We start from the raw sequence: 21,739 nt of genomic DNA, 5'->3' as shown, positions 1-21,739 counted from the left end.
ACTAGCTAAACGCACAACCATACCAATTGAAGACAGTTGTGCTTTTAAAGACCCTATGGATAGAAAAATTAGAGGGTTTACTTAAAATTTTTGTTCAACAAGGTTTTCTTCTCCAACCCATTGCCTGGATTATTCCTGTAACTACTGCAGTTGCTTTCTGGTTTGAGGCGCTGGAAGACTCGCTCCAGACGGAGACCTCATATGAGGAAATTATGGATAGAATTAAGGCTCTAAAGCTAGCTAATGCTTTTATCACTGACACCGCTTTCCAAATAGCTAAGTTAGCGGCGAAAAATTCAGGTTTCGCCATTTTGGCGCGCAGGGCGCTATGGCTAAAGTCCTGGTCGGCCGATGTGTCGTCTAAATCCAAGCTTTTGAACATTCCTTTCAAAGGGAAGACCCTATTCGGGCCTGAATTGAAAGAGATTATTTCAGATACCACCGGGGGAAAAGGCCATGCTCTCCCTCAGGACAAAGCCTTTAAAACAAATAACAAAGCTAATTTTCATTCCTTTCGCAATTTCAGGAACGGCCCCGCTTCATCCTCTCCGGCTGCAAAGCAAGAGGGTAACGCTTTACAGCCCAAGCAAACTGGAAACCTTACCAGGGCTGGAATAAGGGTAAACAGGCCAAAAAGCCTGCAGCTGCCACCAAGACAGCATGAAGGGGTAGCCCCCGATCTGGGACCGGATCTAGTTGGGGGCAGACTCTCTCTTCGCTCAGGCCTGGACAAGAGATTTACACAATCCTTGGGCATTAGAGATTGTAGCCTAGGGATACCTTCTAGAATTCAAGGACTCTCCTCCAAGGGGAAGGTTCCACATTTCTCGTCTGTCTACAGATCAGACAAAGAAAGAGGCGTTTTTATGCTGTGTAGAAGATCTACATACAATGGGAGTGATCCACCCAGTTCCAATTGCAGAACAAGGACTGGGGTTTTACTCAAACCTGTTTGTGGTTCCCAAAAAAAGAAGGAACTTTCAGACCAATCCTGGATCTCAAAATTCTAAACAAATTCCTCAGAGTCCCATCATTCAAGATGGAGACCATTCGGACAATCTTACCAATGATCCAGGAGGGTCAATATATGAATACCGTGGATCTAAAGGATGCGTATCTGCACATTCCTATCCACAAAGATCATCACCAGTTTCTCAGGTTCGCCTTTCTGGACAAGCATTTTCAGTTTGTGGCTCTTCCTTTCGGGTTGGCCACAGCTCCCAGAATTTTCACAAAGGTGCTAGGGTCCCTCCTGGCGGTTCTAAGACCGCGGGGCATAGCAGTGGCGCCTTACCTAGACGACATCTTAATTCAGGCGTCAACTTTCCAAAGAACCAAGTCTCACACGGAGATTGTATTTGCCTTTCTGAGGTCTCACGGGTGGAAGGTGAACATCAAAAAGAGTTCTCTCTCTCCCCCCTCACAAGAGTTCCATTCCTAGGAACCCTGATAGACTCGGTAGAAATGAAAATATTTCTGACGGAGGTCAGAAAGCTAAAACTGTTAACTACTTGCCGAGCTCTTTATTCCATTCTTCGGCCATCTGTGGCTCAGTGCATGGAGACAATAGTCCCTTTTGCTCGGATACACCTCAGACCACTGCAACTATGCATGCTCAAACAGTGGAATGGGGATTATGCAGATTTGTCTCCTCAAATTCAGTTGGACCAGGAGACAAGAGATTCTCTTCTCTGGTGGTTGTCTTAGGATCACCATTCTCAAGGAATATGTTTCCGCAGGCCAGAGTGGATCATCATAACGACTGACGCCAGTCTGTTAGGCTGGGGTGCGGTCTGGGACTCCCTGAAAGCTCAGGGCTTATGGTCTTGGGAAGAAACTCTTCTCCCGATAAACATTCTGGAACTGAGGGCGATATTCAACGCTCTTCAGGCATGGCCTCAACTAGCTTCGGACAACATCACGACTGTAGCTTATGTCAATCATCAGGGGGGAACAGAGAGTTCCCTAGCGATGACGGAAGTAACCAAAATAATCAGGTGGGCGGAGGATCACTCCTGCCATCTCTCAGCAATTCACATCCCAGGAGTAGACAACTGGGAGGCGGATTTTCTAAGTTGTCGGACTTTTCACCCGGGGAGTGGAAACTTCCCGGAGGTATTTGCCCAGCTTACTCAGCTATGGGGCACCCCAGAGTTGGATCTGATGGCGTCCTGTCAGAACACCAAACTTCCTCTCTACGGGTCCAGGTCCCGGGATCCCAAGGCGGTATTGATAGATGCTCTAGCAGCGCCTTGGTCCTTCAATCTGGCTTATGTTTTTCCACCGTTTCCTCTCCTCCCGCGTCTGGTTGCCAGAATCAAGCAGGAGAAGGCTTCGGTGATTCTGATAGCGCCTGCGTGGCCACACAGGACTTGGTATGCAGACCTATTGGACATGTCATCTGTCCCACCATGGAGGCAGGATCTTCTGATACAGCGTCCGTTCAAGCATCCAAATTTAGTTTCTCTACGTCTGACTGCTTGGAGATTGGACGCTTAATTCTATCAAAGCGGGGTTTCTCTGAGTCAGTTATAGATACTCTGATTCAGGCTAGAAAGCCTGTCACCAGGAAAATCTACCATAAGATATGGCGGAAATATCTTTGTTGGTGTGAATCCAAGGGTTACTCATGGAGTAAGATTAGGATTTCCAGGATATTGTCTTTCCTCCAAGAAGGATTGGAGAAAGGATTGTCAGCTAGTTCCTTAAAAGGACAAATATCTGCTTTGTCTATCCTGTTACACAAGCGTCTGCCAGAGGTACCAGACGTTCATGCGTTTGCTCAGGCTTTAGTCAGAATCAAGCCTGTCTATAAACCTGTGGCTCCGCCATGGAGTTTGAATCTAGTTCTTTCAGTTCTTCAAGGGGTTCCGTTTGAACTTTTACATTCCATAGACATTAAGTTGTTATCTTGGAAAGTTTTGATTTTGATAGCTATCTCTTCTCCTAGAAGAGTTTCAGAATTATCTGCCTTACAGTGTGATTCACCTTACCTGGTGTTCCACGCAGATAAGGTAGTTTTGCGTACCAAGCCTGGTTTTCTTCCTAAAGTTGTTTCTAACAAGAATATTAACCAGGAAATAGTTGTTCCTTCTCTGTGTCCTAATCCATCTTCGAAGAAGGAATGTCTATTACACAATCTTGATGTAGTTTGTGCTTTAAAGTTCTATTTACAAGCAACTAAGGATTTCAGACAAACATCTTCTTTCTTTGTTATCTATTCTGGTAAGAGGAGAGGTCAGAAAGCGACTGCTACCTCTTTCCTTTTGGCTGAAAAGCATCATCCGTTTGGCCTATGAGACTGCTGGCCAGCAGCCTCCTGAAAGAATTACTGCTCATTCTACCAGAGCAGTGGCTTCCACATGGGCTTTCAAAAATGAGGCTTCTGTTGAACAGATTTGTAAGGCAGCGACTTGGTCTTCACTGCATACTTTTGCCAAATTTTACAAAGTCGATACTTTTGCTTCTTCGGAGGCTATTTTTGGGAGAGAGGTTTTGCAAGCAGTGTGGTGCCTTCCGTTTAAGGTACCTGTCTTGTTCCCTCCCTTCATCCATGTCCTAAAGCTTTGGTATTGGTATCCCACAAGTAAAGGATGAATCCGTGGACTGGATACACCTTGCAAGAGAAAACAGAATTTATGTATACCTGATAAATTACTTTCTCTTGCGGTGTATCCAGTCCACGGCCCGCCCTGGCATTTAAGTCAGGTAAAAATTTTTTTGTTTAAACTACAGTCACCACTGCACCCTATGGTTTCTCCTTTTTCTTCCTAACCTTTGGTCGAATGACTGGGGGTGGAGCTAGAGGGGGAGCTATATGGACAGCTTTGCTGTGTGCTCTCTTTGCTACTTCCTGTAGGGAATGAGAATATCCCACAAGTTAAGGATGAATCCGTGGACTGGATACACCGCAAGAGAAAGTAATTTATCAGGTAAGCATAAATTCTGTTTTTCTGGGTCTAGTACAGACTGGTGAGTGTTTTATTGACCCTTGCACCCACTGAAGTCAGACTTGCCTGAAGTGTATTGGTTATGTCAATTTGTGCTAAAGTGTAAAGGGTTGGTTTAATCCTTTCTGTGACATTTATACATCAAAATATCCCAATTCCCCATATATGTATGCCACTAGGTTGAAGATGGCACTTGCTGGATTGATAATCTGCACATTTATTTTAATAACGTTTCGGGGTAGTTAGCCCCTTCTATGTGTGTATGTGTATTTATGCATTTTGAAATGCTCATATTCTAGTAAATTCTATGCATTTTGTGCTGTCCTTTACATACATTGCACTCTTGTCCTTTAGGTATAACTAATGATGTATCCAGTTATGCGAAGCAGAGATGTCCCATTTGTCTGAACTTTCTTACACAAGATGTTGGCATTCCTGAAAATTGTTACCATGCATTCTGTGTGGCATGTATTCTAAAGTGGTCTGAAGTAAGTGCTCATAACTGAACTCATACCTTGCAAGACCTAGCCCTAGATTACTTGCATTTCAGTAGTGTGAAATATTGGTGTTCCTACATCATTTTTATTTGTTTAAACTTTTTCAGACATCCACATCCTGTCCTGTTGATCGAAAACTTTTCAAAGCAGTTTATAAAATCAATCAAAGTGGGGCATTCACAAAGGTAAGAATATAATATAATTTCTGTAGTTAATTGTGTGTTGAAGATATATGGAAGATTAATACGCCACTTTTGCCCATGTGTACACCTAAATTAATAAAAATGTACACATCTGAACCATCTTCATTTGCAATATTGAGCTTGAAAATGTATACATAATCATATGTAGAGTTCATTTTTGCTTGATACAGCAATTGGAAAACTTTTTACTAACAAACATTTTACTAACAAAATGGAAGTTTGAAATGCTTTTTTTAAAAAAAAGAGTAATTTTACATTCACATCTTTTTTTTTAGCATAGTACTTGATTGAACATATTTATACTATGTGTATATATGCTGATCTTTCTGTGTATAGGTGCACTGATTGTATGCTCTGTCTGAAAAGCAAGAGACATTTTTTGGGTTTTATATCCCTTTTTAAGCTTGGGCTATACAACCCCAGCAAACGTTAACCTTTTTTTATAAAATTATTTAAGTAAATTAATGGTACACTAGTCATTTTTATATGTGCGTAGTATACATAAACAGCTAAGAGATTTGACTTTGCTTGTCTCTTTAAGTAGATTAGTAATGTTGTAATCCTTAACTAATTTACAACTGAGTAGTATGAATTTTTAAGTTGCCATAAATAGTCACATACAAAGCCATGCCTTACCATATTATCCTTTTGACTATAGAAAAGGGTACACTTTTAAAGATATTTATTGTTTTTAATTACTTTTCTCAATTTTGTTGTGAAAAAATGCCTACCCTAGGGATTGATATGTTTATTTAAAAATCAGGCACTAGCAAGGAAATCTGGAAGCCAGACTCATATCATAAACATGATATGCAAAAATATTTCTAATTAAATCGTAGGGCTATAATATACTATACTGTTTTTGAAAAAGAAAAATCTTTTAAAATAAAAAGGCTCAAAAGAATGGTTAGACTCTCTATATAAAAATGTACTGTCCCTTCAAATCTCCTTAACAAACCATATAATAGCATGAGTTCTGGTGAATAAATTCCAAATTTTATTTTGTAGTAGCAATCCTCAGACTTTTTCTTTTGATAACTTCAAAATAGGTTTTCTTAGGATAATGTATCTGACATCAGTAGTATGAGCTTACAGTCCTGTTTATAATGTGTGTCCTGCTTGTTTTTTCATTTCTAAATTACATTGTATATATTCTCTGTCCATTAAGATCCAAGTAAAGTCTCGAAGACTGAAAGAAACACACGACAGCTGCTACTCCAGTTGCAATCATAGTTGTTCCCTTTGCTCTCTCTGTAACAAAATATGCATCAGGTCAGTGATTTTTTTTTTGGTAATCCTTTTTAAAAAATTTCTGTTTAAAATATATGCATAAACTATCATTTTAAACCAAGTATGTTTGGGGGTGGTGGTTTTGGGGAAATAGTCCAAAACAAAGTGTTTAAAGAATGATACTCATAGATTAAGGCTAGGCTTATCAAGCTAGGGCACCTGACAATTAGGCCCAGGTGCCATGGTTTGGTGCCTCCCATTTATCCATAATGGCTGCTTCTGTCAGCCAAACCTAACATTTAGCCCAGTGTGGCTGGATCCATTCTAGGCTAGGTAAGCTGGGAACTACCAAGTCCCAGAATACCGCAAGGTCTATGAGGTAGAGGTCGGCCTTCTGGAAGGGTGTTTTAGCCAAAGATCGGTGGAGGGCATGGAGTATTGGCATGAAGAAGGTAAGTCTGCTTGACATCCGGTAAACTATGAAAAGGAATTGCCATGCACTGATTTCAAACTTAATTTGTTGAATAATGCAGCAGTAGTTCTATAATGGACTCTATAGAATGACAGTGCTTATGTTAGCAGCATGTGCTTTTGATTGTAAGCAAAATCTGTAACTCCTTATTAGTGTTCTATATAAATTTGAAATCATTCCGTATTTATCCTTAAACCAAATAAAATATAAAGACTGTACAGGGCAGAAAACAACTTTCATAAAATTCTTACTAGAAGAACATTTATAGATACTCCTTGTTGTTCACCAGTTCATATTTCCTTTGATTCCCTGACAATGCTCTCCAAATCACAACACGCTAGTCAGAATACCAGTTTTTGCTCAGTCTTATTTAATAAGTGTAACATGGACATGCAAAGTGTTTGCTTATTTACACCAATCATCCAGATCGGTGGAGGGTCTACTTTACCAACTACTCTCCATATTTTTTTTTATTGAAGTCATAGAACAATGTTACAAAGTAAATGTGTCCATAAACCGTTACCATGTATAGTCAGGATATACATTAGTATCCCATGAACATTACAAACATATGTATAAACTGTAATTCCTACAATTAAACAATGATTTAGATAATTTTATATCATGTAGAGCTATATTGCATTTAGCGCAGATTAGTGAAAGAATATTGAATGTCTACAGTATGAGGTGGGTATAAGAAGTGCAAGGATTACTTTAGAGTTTAATTACCTAATGTCAAACCGGTCTGGACTATGTAAGATGAGACTTCTTTCTTTTTGCATGATGTACCGAGTCCACGGATTCATCCAACTTGTGGGATGTTGTCCTTCCTGACAGGAAGTAGCAAAGAGAGCACCACAGCAGAGCTGTCTATATAGCTCCCCCCTTAACTCCACCCCCAATCATTCTCTTTGCTGGCTCTAAGCAGGAAGAGTAAAGAGAAGAGGTGTTAAACTGTGGATCTGATGGCGTCTCGTCGGAACGCCAAACTTCCTTGTTACGGCTCCAGGTCAAGGGATCCTCAGGCTGTACTGATAGATGCTCTAGCAGTACCCTGGTCGTTCAACCTGGCTTATGTGTTTCCACCTTTCCCTCTACTTTCACGTCTGATTGCCAGAATGAAACAGGAGAGAGCATCAGTGATTTTAATGGCGCCTGCGTGGCTACGCAGGACTTGGTATGCAGACCTGGTGGACATGTCATCCCTTCCACCATGGTCTCTGCCATTGAGACAGGACCTTCTGATTCAAGGTCCATTCAAGCATCCAAATCTAATTTCTCTGCAACTGACTGTTTGGAGATTGAACGCTTGATTCTATCAAAGCGGGGTTTCTCTGAGTCAGTCATAAATACCTTGATTCAGGCTCGAAAGCCTGTTACCAGGAAAATTTATCATAAGATATAGCGTAAATATCTCTTTTGGTGCGAATCCAAAGGCTTCTCCTGGAGTAAAATCAGGATTCCTAGGATTTTGTTTTTTTCTCCAAGAGGGATTGGAGAAAGGATTATCAGCTAGTTCCCTAAAGGGACAGATATCTGCTCGGTCTATTTTGTTGCACAAGCGTCTGGCAGATGTTCCAGATGTTCTGGCTTTTTGTCAGGCTTTAGTTAGAATTAAGCCTGTGTTTAAACCTATTGCTCCGCCATGCAGTCTAAATTTAGTTCTTAGAGTTCTTCAGGGGGTTCCGTTTGAACCCATGCATTCCATAGATATGAAGCTTTTATCTTGGAAAGTTTTGTTCCTAGTTGCTATCTCTTCAGCTCGAAGAGTTTCTGAACTATCTGCATTACAATGTGACTCTCCTTATCTTGTGTTCCATGCTGATAAGGTGGTTTTGCGTACCAAGCCTGAGTTCCTACCTAAGGTTGTTAGAGAAGGAACAACAATTTCTTGACTGATATTCCTGTTAGTGTGTCCTAATCCTTCTCGTAAGAAGGAACGTCTGTTGCACAACTTGGACGTGGTTCGTGCTTTGAAATTTTATTTGCAGGCAACCAAAGATTTTCGTCAAACATCTTCTTTGTTGTCCATTCTGGAAAGCGTAGGGGTCAAAAGGCTATGGCGACTTCTCTTTCCTTTTAGCTGAAAAGCATCATCCGTTTGGCTTATGAGACTGCTAGACAGCAGCCTCCTGAAAGGATTACAGCTCATTCTACTAGAGCGGTAGCTTCCACATGGGCTTTTAAAAATGATGCTTCTGTTGAACAGATTTGTAAGGCTGCGACTTGGTCGTCGCTTCATACCTTTTCAAAATTTTATAAATTTTAATATTTTTGCTTCTTTGGAGGCTATTTTTGGGAGACAGGTTTTGCAAGCAGTGATGCCTTCCGTTTAGGTTCCTGTCTTGTCCCTCCCTTCATCCGTGTCCTAAAGCTTTGATATTGGTATCCCACAAGTTAGGATGAATCCGTGGACTCGGTACATCATGCAAAAGAAAACAAAATTTATGCTTACCTGATAAATTTCTTTATTTTGCGATCTACCGAGTCCATGGTCCGCCCTGTCTTTTCAAGACAGATAGTAGTATTTTTTTTTTTTTTTTTATGTAAACTTGTCACCTCTGCACCTTATAGTTTCTCCTTTTCTTCCTTGGCCTTCGGTCGAATGACTGGGGGGTGGAGTTAAGGGGGGAGCTATATAGACAGCTCTGCTGTGGTGCTCTTTGCTACTTCCTGTCAGGAAGGACAATATCCCACAAGTTAGGATGAATCTGTGGACTCGGTACATCGCAAAAGAAAGAAATTTATCAGGTAAGCATAAATTTTGTTTTTTTTCTTGTTATAATATATAACATACTGAATACTCCCCACCATGCTAGGGGACCACTATTGTGTCCATATGATCTAATAGAAACATTACGTGGGGAGGAAGCTTATGACCAGGCCACATTTTCGGGCCTTAAAGTATAGAGGAGAAGGAAAATACAGCGGGCAAGAGCCACTCCCTTTTTTTTTTTTTTTTTGAAAGGGGGGAGGTAGATAGAGGGGGGTGGAGGCGGAGCTGTCCAGCATAACCTAAGCATAGAAATAATGATAGTGAAGGGAGGGCATGAGATGTAAATATAGGAATAGGAGTAATTTTACCCTGAGCTAAATTAAGCCTCTCTTACTGCTACATGATTTAAGGTTAAGAATGGCTATAGAGGTCAATTAGGTTGGATACAATGTGTGATGGGGTGAGTAGTGAACCATATGATACATATTTGGACATCACTTAGGGAGTAACTGAACTAGGGCACAGTGGTATAATATATATTGTAAGTATGGGGAAAACTTTCTTCCACCGGGCTAAAACTATCTAAATTCCCCATAACACAGACTTGTGTTGAGTATATGGAGTCTTATGTAACATACACTGTAGTGTCTCCAAGGTTAATTGCTACACTTGTTTCTGTGGATAAGTCCAATATCTACCCATTCCTATTACTTAAAGCTATAAGCTAAATGTCTTCATATGAGAAATATATGAACAGAATTTAAGGCAGGACAAATCATCATTTCCATGGTATCAACTTGCCTGATATGTGCTACAGTAGCTTAGTTATAAAATAGTGTCAATGAAGTTATGAGGCCCATATTACTATAAGGTGCCCCTGCTACACACGGTGAAAAGTCTATTGTATAAAATGCTAATGAATTAGTGTTGTTGTGGTTGGAGGGCGAGGGAATAGGGATGGGTAAAAAGATGTAGTTAAGCCCATTGAGTGGGATCTATCTGTCAGGAGAATACTTCGTATAACCTGCTTTTGCACCACATAAGGGAGCCCAGGAATCCAGCTTGAAGCTGAAATCCCCCATGCAAATGCTTACTAGGTCCTTGAAACTTTAAAATATAAACTTACTGCACTCTAGCCCCCTAATCTGAACGAGTGAATATAAGAGTCATAATAGTAATATATCCCAAAGTCTTAGATAGATGTACATAAAACAGGGGGAGAAAAGACTAATATACAACGGTAACGGCAAATAAGGGCATATATCTATGACAGTATTAACTGAGTGTAGTGGGTGGGCTGTGGGATTCACCAATGTTTAATTCTAAACCTCAAGTATAAGTAAATGAGTATGCTTGGGGAAACAGGTGGAAACAACTCTCCCATAGCATGCAAGAGCCATAAATGAGAATACAGGCAGATGTTATTGTTTAGGTAATATCATCAAACCCTAGCAATTATACTGAAGTGAAACAAATTGTCTAACTCCTGCGTTCAATATATTTTGTAACCATCGTAAAAACAGTAATTGAGATCCAGCTTAATGTACATGGAATGAAAGTGTGGGAAGTTAAAAGCATATGCTGGTTAACGTAAGGTGCGTATATAAAAGGAAATCCGTGAAAGCCTCAAGTAAAAACTTATCATGCCTAGTTACTATAATGTACTAATAGTCCCACATGGTTAGGAGTGAGCTCAGTCTGGTTTCAAACATCAATGTCCTCATAGGCGACTGAGATGTGTTACCTGTGAAAGTAAGTTTGAACCCTGTTGCAGAGTACTAATTCCAACCAAGTGCCTTAACATAACGGATAAATCAGCCCACTCCGACCCTCCAGAGCAGCCGGATTGTTAGACTAATGTCCTTTGTGAGCCCTCTAAGATCGTCATCTAAGAACTGCTGGGGACCAATTTTCCTCACCACATCCATTCTTGCATTGAAAGACCTGCTTTTCAATTCATGGCCGATACAGCCAACTACACCTTCTTTGTCAAGAATCGGCTCAGGAGTGCCAGGATCTATGTGCACACCTATCCACATTGAACAGTCATCTTGTAGACGTGATCTATTGGCTGTTAGGTTTAGGAGATGAGGAGAAGATGTGTAAGCCTTGCCCTCTTCACTGCCCGATCCTTTCTGAGATGGCTGTATTACAAGGTAAGACCCAGACTGCCCTGTTGCCATTATATTTCTGATCGGCATCTGTATGGGCTTCTCTGGGTCAGGGGAATCTGAGCAGCCCTCCGCAGTCGCAGATTGGACCGTAGAAATAAGGTCAGCAAATGCGTTATCCATTTTGCATTCAAATGCATTAAGTAATGTATGTATTGTTGAGTAAAACTCCATCGTGTTCAGTGGTGTCCATACTGTGGAGATAACAAACGCAAGAGATGCAAGATGGCGACTTCTACTGAGTGTCTCTAATACTCTGTATGTCGGCTGCTGATCTCACCTTGTCGATGTCTATCCAGATTTGGCCTTTTCTTGTATATCAATGCGTAGCTCATTATGCCCTCCAGTGTGCCATGATCTCTGGGAGATGGAGGAGGGAGGCTATTCGCGGGCTTTGCAGAAAAGAGCCGCGGTCAGGAAAACCACAGCTATCGAGCTGAATATGGCCCCTTATTAACTTTCAATATGACCCCATCTATGCCCAGGGGGCTTGAGTGCTGAACAAGATGGTTTTTCTCAGTTTCTGCATGAGCTTCCTTAGGTGATTTTAATATTAGGCTTAGGTTCTCTTGTGCGGCCATGTTCATTGGCATGCGGCCCCGCCCCCTACTCTCCATAGTTTTAATAAACCTTATTCTCCATTACTAATTAATTATCAATTCATTGATCTCTCTCTAAAAGCTTGCAGTGTTGCATAAAGGGCCATTAAATACAGTGGAACTGCATAACTAACAAATAACAAAAAGACTCTGAATTTTAAATGGGCAGTAGTTCTGCCCCCTGACAACTCTGAAAATGCTCAGTAGTAGCGGGTTCCTCTAAAAGGGTTCATATAAAAATACTGCATCATTTGATAAGTAAATGTAAGATACATATTTCTTTTGTAAGATGAGGAGAGTCCATGGGTGTTCATAACATGTGGGATATATTTCCTGTTATTAGGAGGAGGTCAAGAACCCTCACAAGAGCTTTAATCCCTCCCAACTCCTCTGCCCACTCGGTTTGTTCTTGGCCTCTGAGGAGAGAGGTTGAGAGAGGTGCACTGCAAGCAAGATCTTATTTTTTATATTATTGTTTATTGGGTGCTCAGACCTGACTTGAGACCCAGTACCCCTCTTCCATCTTCACTCAGGGATGACTTCAGGATAATTTTTTAAAGATTCTGAGTAGAGCAATGGGTAAAGGAACACCTCAATAGCGACATGTCGGTACTCTCACGGGTAAATCTCTCAGCCATAATTACCCTCTGGCTTCGCAGAGTCCATCCCTTAGCTTCCACCTGAGGGGTTGCTGGTATATCTATATTTACTTGCACTGGATGGGCTCTCTACTGGATCAGCATTCTGTGAGGGAGAAAGGCCTTACTCAGCAAGCTGGTAAGATACTGTGGAGGGGTGTTGCAGTCAAAGTACTGTATCCCTAGTACTCTCATTTTATAGGTACTGCATAGTTGGGGGTTCTCAACCTTTATACATAGCGCTTTTTTATGTTTTTAACAAAAAATATGCAATTCAGAGTTAAAAACACACACACACACACACACACACACACACACACACACACATATACACACACACATATATATATATATATATATATATATATATATATATATATATATATAGCAAAATTACATAAATAAAATAGAGATCCATGCCGTGGGCACACAGGGGCCAGAATTAACAGCAGAAAAGTACAATATTTGTAGATAATACCGTGTCATAGATACATGTTAAGCATTGCCCAAATATACAATTAGGAGATAAACCTCCTTTTTTTTTTTTTTTTTTTTTTTCTTAAGCATTATATCCTCTTAAAACTTTAGTGAACTGTAGTGTGGTAGGTATTCCCCTAATGATAAGTAGAGGCCTCTCTTGGACCTCTGAAAGAGACTTTGTACAACGGGGAACTTCAAGAGGATAAAGGAAAATAACAAAAGGGCCACTCTTGGACCCAAAATAAAGTACAACATAGCAGCCTGTAACAACAACCAAAAAAATAAATAAAATATTGTCAAATTGAGAGATAATTGCAATATATTAAAAAGTAGAAATAGGTCTACCGTGAGTGTTGCAGTGAACTTCCCATATGGCAGCCTTAATGTGAATTGGAGATAGAATTACAGGAGACTGATATAGAAGAAGGCTAATAACATTAAGGGTGAATAAAAGATTACATTCAGGGTATACCTCATGGCACGCATGCTTGATATATATAATTTCCATCAATAGTGCCTATCGCCTGTGGTAACATTAGCACAAGAAGCAATGTAGATAGCAATGGATAAGTATATGTGAGAAGACAGAAGGACCAACATCAAATGGGCAATAGCAGTTGTGGGATGTATAGTACGAGTAGGCAGGAATGCAGCATAATAAACCAAACATGGGTGCTGCCGAAGGCTAGCAAGTAATAGTTATACAATTAAAGGCCAATAATCCCACAGTCCTATATATAAAAAAAAGGGTAAACCAATAAACAACATATAAATGGGAGGATCTAGATTATATACTACAAAAGCTAACTTACAGAGTCAATAAACCCTAATATATTTGGGGATATATATATACGGGAATGTCCATGCTTATAGGAATACAAGATATGAGTCTTCAAACTTCAGGCTTGCTAGCCATCATTGCAAGGCCTCCTCGATAAAAGAACCACCCTTATAATAAACATATGATGGCTCGCAGTATGAAAATCCCAATAGATGGAAAGTTATAGCAGGCAGATCAGTTGTCTCACATTATTTCATCCGATACCATGTCAATTAGAAAAACAGGACTGTTTACTAACCCCTTCCTGACAATACAGCTGAAAGCCGGGCCATTGCTTCTGGGGAGCGCAGCTATTGCAACTCCTGGTCTCGCCTGACTTGAAATTCCCTAATAGCATACCATGAGATAGGCACTGGCCCAAGGGTAATTCACCTTTTCTTTTAGCGTTTGAGGCCAGTGTTGTCTGTCGCCGCTGCAATGTAGTGAGATGCAGTTCACTTTTCCCCTCTGCTAAGGATGTTTGTTTTACTGTGTCGGGTGCGGTAGTAAGAGCAGTATTCTGCTGGTTCTCGCCAGGAATCGCCCATTGATTATCATGCTCCCATGTTTTAACTTTAATGAATGTAGCATCCTGTTGCGTCTCACAATGGATCTCCCACCGATTCTCTTGCTCCCATTCTGTTTTCATATCGTTAAGTGATGTTTCAGATCCAGCTTCCGATGAGCTCTGCTGTGGAGCTGGGGGCTTATCTTTTTCTTTATATAATGTAGGAGTCGCGCCAAAGCAGTTGTCAAATAGCAGATGAAGATTCTGAAAGTGTTCTTCGAATAAGTAATAGCGCTGTCCCCAATTTCTTCTGTTCGTCCATATTGAATATTACAGGTAGGCTTAGTTGTGTCCAGAGTAAAGCGCTCTGGTTTGTTAACCCAGTGACCTGGGGGGATAAATACACTGTATCTTTAACACAGACTACTAGACTTGTAGGAAAGGCCTCACGACCTTGTGTCTAGACGCTGTGGAGTTAGCTGAGGAACATAGGTAGGTCCGCTGAAAGTAAGATAGTCCTGGAATCCCCTTAAGCTGAATGGAGTGGATTTGCTTAGAATGACCAAATAAGGAGTCAAACATGAATCTTAACTCTCAAAATGTTAAGATCCAGGAGCTCACTACAAACGAGTCCTGCTGCAACAGCTGTAGGCTCTGCCCCCCCCTCCTTTATTTTTATTGCCTTATCCCTTATTGTCCCTCAGTATATTTAGTGCTGTTTTCACTATATTTCCTCACCAAACAAAAAAGCTACACTATCTCTTTAAGAAAACCGCTAATTGCCTTATGCAGTTAATGATGGATGAGGTTAGGGTTGGGGACATAAGGGAAGGGGGGTTATTCAATAAATTGTTTTCCATCTAAAGGGGAGGAGAGTCCATGGCTTCATTCATTACTATTTGGAATTAAGAACCTAGCCACCAGGAGGAGGCAAAGACGCCCCAGCCAAAGGCTTAAATACCTCCCCCAGTCATTCTTTGCCATCCTCCTGTGACGAAAGGCAGAGGAGTGCCGGAGTTTCGGAGTAGTCTCTTATGGAGGGTAATACTCTTTGCATTGGGACTGGTGTTTTAAGTAGTCCTGTCAGCCTCTCAGTGAGAGCCTGTGCGAAAGTTAGAGTCCGGAGATGCAGGGAGAGTCTTTCTTTGAAACCATCCCGACTCATATTAACAGCTCCATAAGCAATCGGCGTTGACGAGTTTTGCTGCCTGCTTTCTTCACTCAAGTCCATGTCAGGAGCGAGGCTACTAACCTGTCACACTTGAAGGGCCGTGTTCCTTTTCCATGGCGTAGATTCTGGTAAGATCGTTTCATTTTTTATTAATAACAACATAGAAGACAGGGTCACAGTGTGGCGCCTTTTTTATCTTTACAGAATCATTGGTTAATATTCCTGGAAGGGGGATTATTGAACGGGGGGGGGGGGGTTTATACATGATATTATTTGTGTCATTGCTGCGTTATGTGTGAGTTGAGGCTCTGGCAATGTGTGGAACTTTCAGGTTACTTGCGGAAGCTTTGCACGGCCATTTTTGGCGCTTTTTTCCCTAGTACAGGGTGGACCTGTCAGGCATTCTATGTTACTGGGTGTGGCTATCTATCCTTCCTGTTGATCTGTGACGCAGGAGACGTAGCGGCTTCTGTAGTCCGGTTCCTAGGAGGTGGTGAGTGCCCCGGCCATTGGTGGTATAAAGGTGCCTTTTTAATAAATAGCCAAATGCGCAAGTGATGGAGGACTGACGCGTTGGAAGGCTCTCCTTCCTTAATAAAGTATCATTCCTGTGTTTATTGTGAGGAGGTTCTGGTAGATCAGCCTGCTCAACTATGTTCTACATGCCAACATCTACAGTAAATGTAAGCGGATGTCTAGTACTACTGAGCCGTCCACCTCTGAGGGTTCTTGTGTTCCCTACATTCATCTCCGATTGCACATGCAGTGCCCCGGGGTCCAACCGTTACTCCTTCGGGAGAGATTTGTTGCCCGTCAGACTTTGTGGAACAACTGGAATCGGCGGTTTCGAAAGTGATCCATGCCTTACCACGTTCTGCTAAGCGTAGGGTTTATCATAGCCACCCGGCCCAGGGTTTGTCCTCGCCGGTGGATGGGTCTATCTCTATGCTCGCGAAGCGAACGACTATTCCCCTTGAGGATAGTTCGTCGTTTAATGGGCAAAAAGCTGGAAAACATGCTGAGAAAGTTGTTTCAGCACACAGGGTTTGTTTTTCAGCCAGTTGCAGCGGTCGCTGGAGCTGCGACATATTGATGTGAATCTGTGTGAAATGGTCGCGGGGGAGACATCCATCGACGAGATACAGGAGAAGATTAAGGTGCTGAAGATTGCCATTTCTCTTGTAAGGTGTATCCAGTCCACGGGTTCATCAATTACTTGTGGGATATTCTCCTTCCCAACAGGAAGTTGCAAGAGGACACCCACAGCAGAGCTGTCTATATAGCTCCTCCCTTAACTGCCACCCCCAGTCATTCTCTTGCAACTCTCGACAAGATAGGAAGTATAAGAGATATGTGGTGACTTAGTGTAGTTTTTACCTTCAATCAAGAGTTTGTTATTTTTAAACGGTACCGGCGGCGTACTGTTTTACTCTCAGGCAGAAATTAGAAGAAGAATCTGCCTGGAGGTTGATGATCTTAGCGGTTTGTAACTAAGGTCCATTGCTGTTCTCACACATAACTGAAAAGTATGGGAAAGACTTCAGTTGGGGGAACGGTTTGCAGATTACCTGCTTTGAGGTATGTTCAGTGTATTTATTTCTAGAGAGATAAGATCTAGAAAATGCTGACAGAGCCTTGTATAATTGAGGTAAGCCTGATGCAGTGATTTAACAACTACTGGGATAATGCTTACAAAAAAGGGTAATATTCATATTAATACTCATATTTCTTAGTGACAAAACGTTTACATGTTATATAGAAAGAACGTTTTTTCTCTGAGGGTGATAAATAGTTTTTTGGGGCCTAGTTTCCACATGGCTAGTCAGATACTCCTAGGAGTATTTTCTTAAGGCCCTCTGACATCGAGTGCATGGTGGGAGGGCACTATTTTCGCGCTCTAGATGCGCAGTTCTTATTCAGACTGAGACATCCAGCTTCCCTAAAGGAGTCCTCTAGCATCTGAGGACCACTATAGAGGGCTTATTTCTTCCCTAAATCGTATTTGAGGGCAGGTAGGAGCCACAGCAGAACTGTGGCAAGGTGTTTAACTGTTAACGTTTTTTTACGTTTTTTAAATCCGGTTTGGGGCCTAAAGGGTTAATCATCCATTTGCAAGTGGGTGCAATGCTGCTTTAGTCCCTTATACACACTGTAAAAATTTTGAAGAGTTTACTACTTTTTAACACTGTTTTGCAGTTTATGTGATAGTTTTTTTTCTCTTAAAGGCACAGTACCATTTCTGTTTAATTGCAGTTTCACATTTATTAAAGTGTTTTCCAAGCTTGCTGGTCTCATTACTAGTCTGTTAAACATGTCTGACATAGAGGAAACTCATTGTTCATTATGTTTAGAAGCCATTGTAGAACCCCCTCTTAGAATGTGTACCAAATGTACTGAAATTTCTATAAATTATAAAGACCATATTATGGCATTTAAAGATTTCTCACCAGAGGTTTCTCAGACTGACAAAAGGGAGGTTATGCCATCTAGCTCTCCCCACGTGTCAGAACCTATAACTCCCGCTCAAGTGATGCCAAGTACATATAGCGCGTCCAATGCGTTTACCTTACAAGACATGGCGACAGTTATGACTAATACCCTCACAGAGGTATTGTCCAAACTGCCAGGGTTACAAGGAAAGCGAGACAGCTCTGGTGCTAGAACAAATACAGAGCTTTCTGACGCTTTAGTAGCTATGTCCGATATACCCTCACAATGCTCCGAAGCCGTGGCAAGGGAGTTGCTATCTGAGGGTGAGATTTCAGATTCAGGGAAGACGTTAAGCCCCCTGGCAATGTTGTAGGTTTCAAAGATAATTCTGTGGGCAGAGGTTCACTCTTGCCATCTCTCAGCTATCCATATCCCAGGAGTAGAGAACTGGGAGGCGGATTTTCTAAGTCTGCAGACTTTTCATCCGGGGGAGTGGGAGCTCCATCCGGAGGTATTTGCCCAGCTGATTCAACTATGGAGCAAACCAGAACTGGATCTGATGGCGTGTCGTCAGAACGCCAAGCTTCCTTGTTACGGGTCCAGGTCAAGGGATCCCCAGGCAGCGCTCATAGATGCTCTAGCAGTGCCCTGGTCCTTCAGCCTGGCTTATGTGTTCCCACCATTTCCTCTCCTCCCTCGTCTGATTGCCAAGATCAAGCAGGAGAGAGCTTCAGCGATTTTGATAGCACCTGCGTGGCCACGCAGGACTTGGTATGCAGATCTGGTGGACATGTCATCCCTTCCACCATGGACTCTGCCGCTGAGGCAGGACCTTCTACTCCAAGGTCCATTCAAACATCCAAATCTAATTTCTCTGCGGCTTTCTGCTTGGAGATTAAACGCTTGATTTTATCAAAACATGGTTTCTCCGAGTCGGTCATTGATACCTTAATTCAAGATTTGTAAAGCAGCAACTTGGTCTTCTTTGCATACATTTTACTAAATTCTTACGAAGCAGTTTTAGGTAGTTAAGTTCTTCAGACAGCTGTTTCAGTTTGATTCTTCTGCTTATGATTTAGGTTTTTATTATTTTTTTAGAATAAACTTATTTGGGTTGTGGATTTTTTTTTTTTTTTTTCAGCGAAATGGCTGTTTTTAATTTGTCCCTCCCTCTCTAGTGACTCTTGTGTGGAGTTCCACATCTTGGGTATTGCTATCCCATACGTCACTAGCTCATGGACACTTGCCAATTACATTATTTTTGCGTCAGCAATGATTGGCTAAAATATATGTCTGTCTAAAGAAACAATAAGGGGGCAAGTCTGCAGAGAATTAGACACAAGGTAATCGGAGGTAAAAAGTGTATTATTGTGTATTGGTTATGCAAAAACATAATTTATGTAAGAACGTACCTGATAAATTCATTTTTCATATTGGCAAGAGTCCATGAGGCCAACCCCCTTTTTTATGGTGGTTATGATTTTTTTTGTATAAAGTACAATTATTTCCAAATTCCTTTGATGCTTTTTACTCCTTTCTTTATCACCCCACTACTTGGCTATTTGTTAAACTGAATTGTGGGTGTGGTGAGGGTATTTATAGGCATTTTGAGGTTTGGGACACTTTGCCCCTCCTGGTAGGATTGTATATCCCATACGTCACTAGCTCATGGACTCTTGCTAATATGAAAGAAATGAATTTATCAGGTAAGTTCTTACATAAATTATGTTTTTTGCATAACCAACACACATTAATACACTTTTTACCTCTGATTACCTTGTGTCTAATTCTCTGCAGACTTGCCCCCTTATTTTGTTTCTTAAGACAGACGTATATTTTAGCCAATCAGTGCTGATGCATAAATAACTCCACTGGACTGAGCACTATCTGGCACACATGAACTAGTACTGTCAAGCTTTGAAAAACTGTCAAAATGCACTGAGATTAGAGGCGGCCTTTAAGGGTTTAGAAATTAGCACATAAGCCTTCCTAGGTTTATCTTTCAACAAAGAATAGCAAGAGGATAAAGGAAATTTGATGATAAAAGTAAATTGGAAACTCAAAATTGCATGCCCTATCTGAATCATGAAAGTTTAATTTTGACTAGTCTGTCCCTTTTTAACAGCATTGTCTCTGCTCATGCAGTTTTTAAACTTAAAGGTGTGATTATTTTTGTGAGGTGTACATTTTCATGTCCTTTAAGTCGCTGGTAGTGTATTTTAAAATATATTTAAAAAAAAAAAAGTTTATTGGACTTTTTTTATTTTACATGTTAATCATACTTTTCTCCAACAGAACAGAAGCAGACCGTGCATTACAAAATCAAAGTTTAGAGTGTGACAAGGTACAAAAAGGTAATTTTTATATATTTTTTTTATTTATATTTTTTGTCGATGCATGCATTCCTTTCTCGGGGGTCCATTTATCATTGTGCGGATGGACTTGATCCGCTATAGCGAACCATGTCCGCTGCACATCGATAAATGCCGACAGCATACGCTAAACAGTACACTAACACCCATAAACTACCTATTAACCCCTAAACCGAGGCCCTCCCGCAATGCAAACACTAAAATAAAATTATTAACCCCTAATCTGCTGCTTTGGACATCCCTGACACTATAATTAACATATTAACCCCATAACCGCTGCACTCCCGCCTCGCAAACACTAGTTAAATATTAACCCCTAATCTTCCACCCTTATCGCTGCCACCTACATTATATTTATTAACCCCTAATCTGCCGCCCCAACCTTGCAGCCACTATATTTAATGTATTAACCCCTAAACCTAAGTCTAACCCTAACACCCCCTTATTGAAATATAATTTAAATAAATCTAAATAAAGTTACTCTCATTATCTTAATTATTCCTATTTAAAACTAAATACTTACCTATAAAATAATCCCTAAGCTAGCTACAATATAACTAATAGTTACATTGTAGCTAGCTTACGGTTTATTTTTATTTTACAGCTAAGTTTGTATTTTTTTAACTAGGTAGAATAGTTATTAAATAGTTATTAACTATTTAATAACTACCTAGCTAAAATAAATACAAATTTACCTGTAAAATAAAACCTAACCTAAGTTACACTAACACCTAACACTACAATGAAATTACCTACATTAAATACAATTAAATAAATTAAATTGGCTAAATTACAACAACAAAAAAATTACAGATCTTTAAACTAATTACACATAATCTAATAGCCCTATCAAAATAAAAAAGCCTCCCCAAAATAAAAAAAAAAAAAGAAACCCTAGCCTAAACTAAGCTACCACTAGCCCTTAAAAGGGCCTTTTGTGGGGCATTGCCCCAAAGAAATCAGCTTTTTTTTTCCCCTGTAAAAAAATAAATAAAATAAAAACACCCCCCAACAGTAAAACCCACCACCCACACAACCAACCCCCCAAATAATAAAATACCTAAGCTCCCCATTGCCCCGAAAAGGGCATTTGCATGGGCATTGCCCTTAAACGGGCATTTAGCTCTATTGCAGGCCCAAAGCCCTAACCTAAAAAATAAACCCACCCAATACACCCTTAAAAAAAAATAATCCTAACACTAACCCCCGAAGATTCACTTACCGGGAGTAGTCGTCATCCAAGCGGCAAGATGTCCTCAACGAAGCCGGCAGAAGTGGTCCTCCACACAGGCAGAAGTGGTCCATCCAGACGGCATCTTCTATCTTCATCCTTCCGGTGCGGAGCGGTCCATCTTCAAGACATCCGACACGGAGCATCCTCTTCAAACGACTGCTTCGTAATGAATATCTCTAAGTGACGTCATTCTATCAGCATCAGCCAATAGGATTTTTTTCTACCTTAATAGGATTTTTTCTACCTTA

The 21,739-nt window shown here is 40.8% G+C and overlaps 1 protein-coding gene across 1 annotated transcript in view; it reads left to right on the top strand.

Moving 5' to 3' along the window:
* The window catches only part of SCAF11 (SR-related CTD associated factor 11), a 519,944-nt gene that overhangs the window by 72,865 nt on the left and 425,340 nt on the right, over positions 1 to 21,739 (top strand). The window contains exons 3-6 of the mRNA XM_053719207.1: positions 4,305 to 4,438; positions 4,555 to 4,632; positions 5,819 to 5,922; positions 20,181 to 20,239. Coding sequence (XP_053575182.1) covers positions 4,305 to 4,438; positions 4,555 to 4,632; positions 5,819 to 5,922; positions 20,181 to 20,239 — 375 coding nt within the window. The remainder of the gene's footprint in view (positions 1 to 4,304; positions 4,439 to 4,554; positions 4,633 to 5,818; positions 5,923 to 20,180; positions 20,240 to 21,739) is intronic.

The sequence above is a fragment of the Bombina bombina genome, chromosome 6, assembly GCF_027579735.1.
Source record: "Bombina bombina isolate aBomBom1 chromosome 6, aBomBom1.pri, whole genome shotgun sequence".
NCBI lineage: Eukaryota > Metazoa > Chordata > Amphibia > Anura > Bombinatoridae > Bombina > Bombina bombina.
The sequence above is the reverse complement of the archived record's forward strand: the minus strand, read 5'-3'. Positions and strand labels throughout refer to the sequence as shown.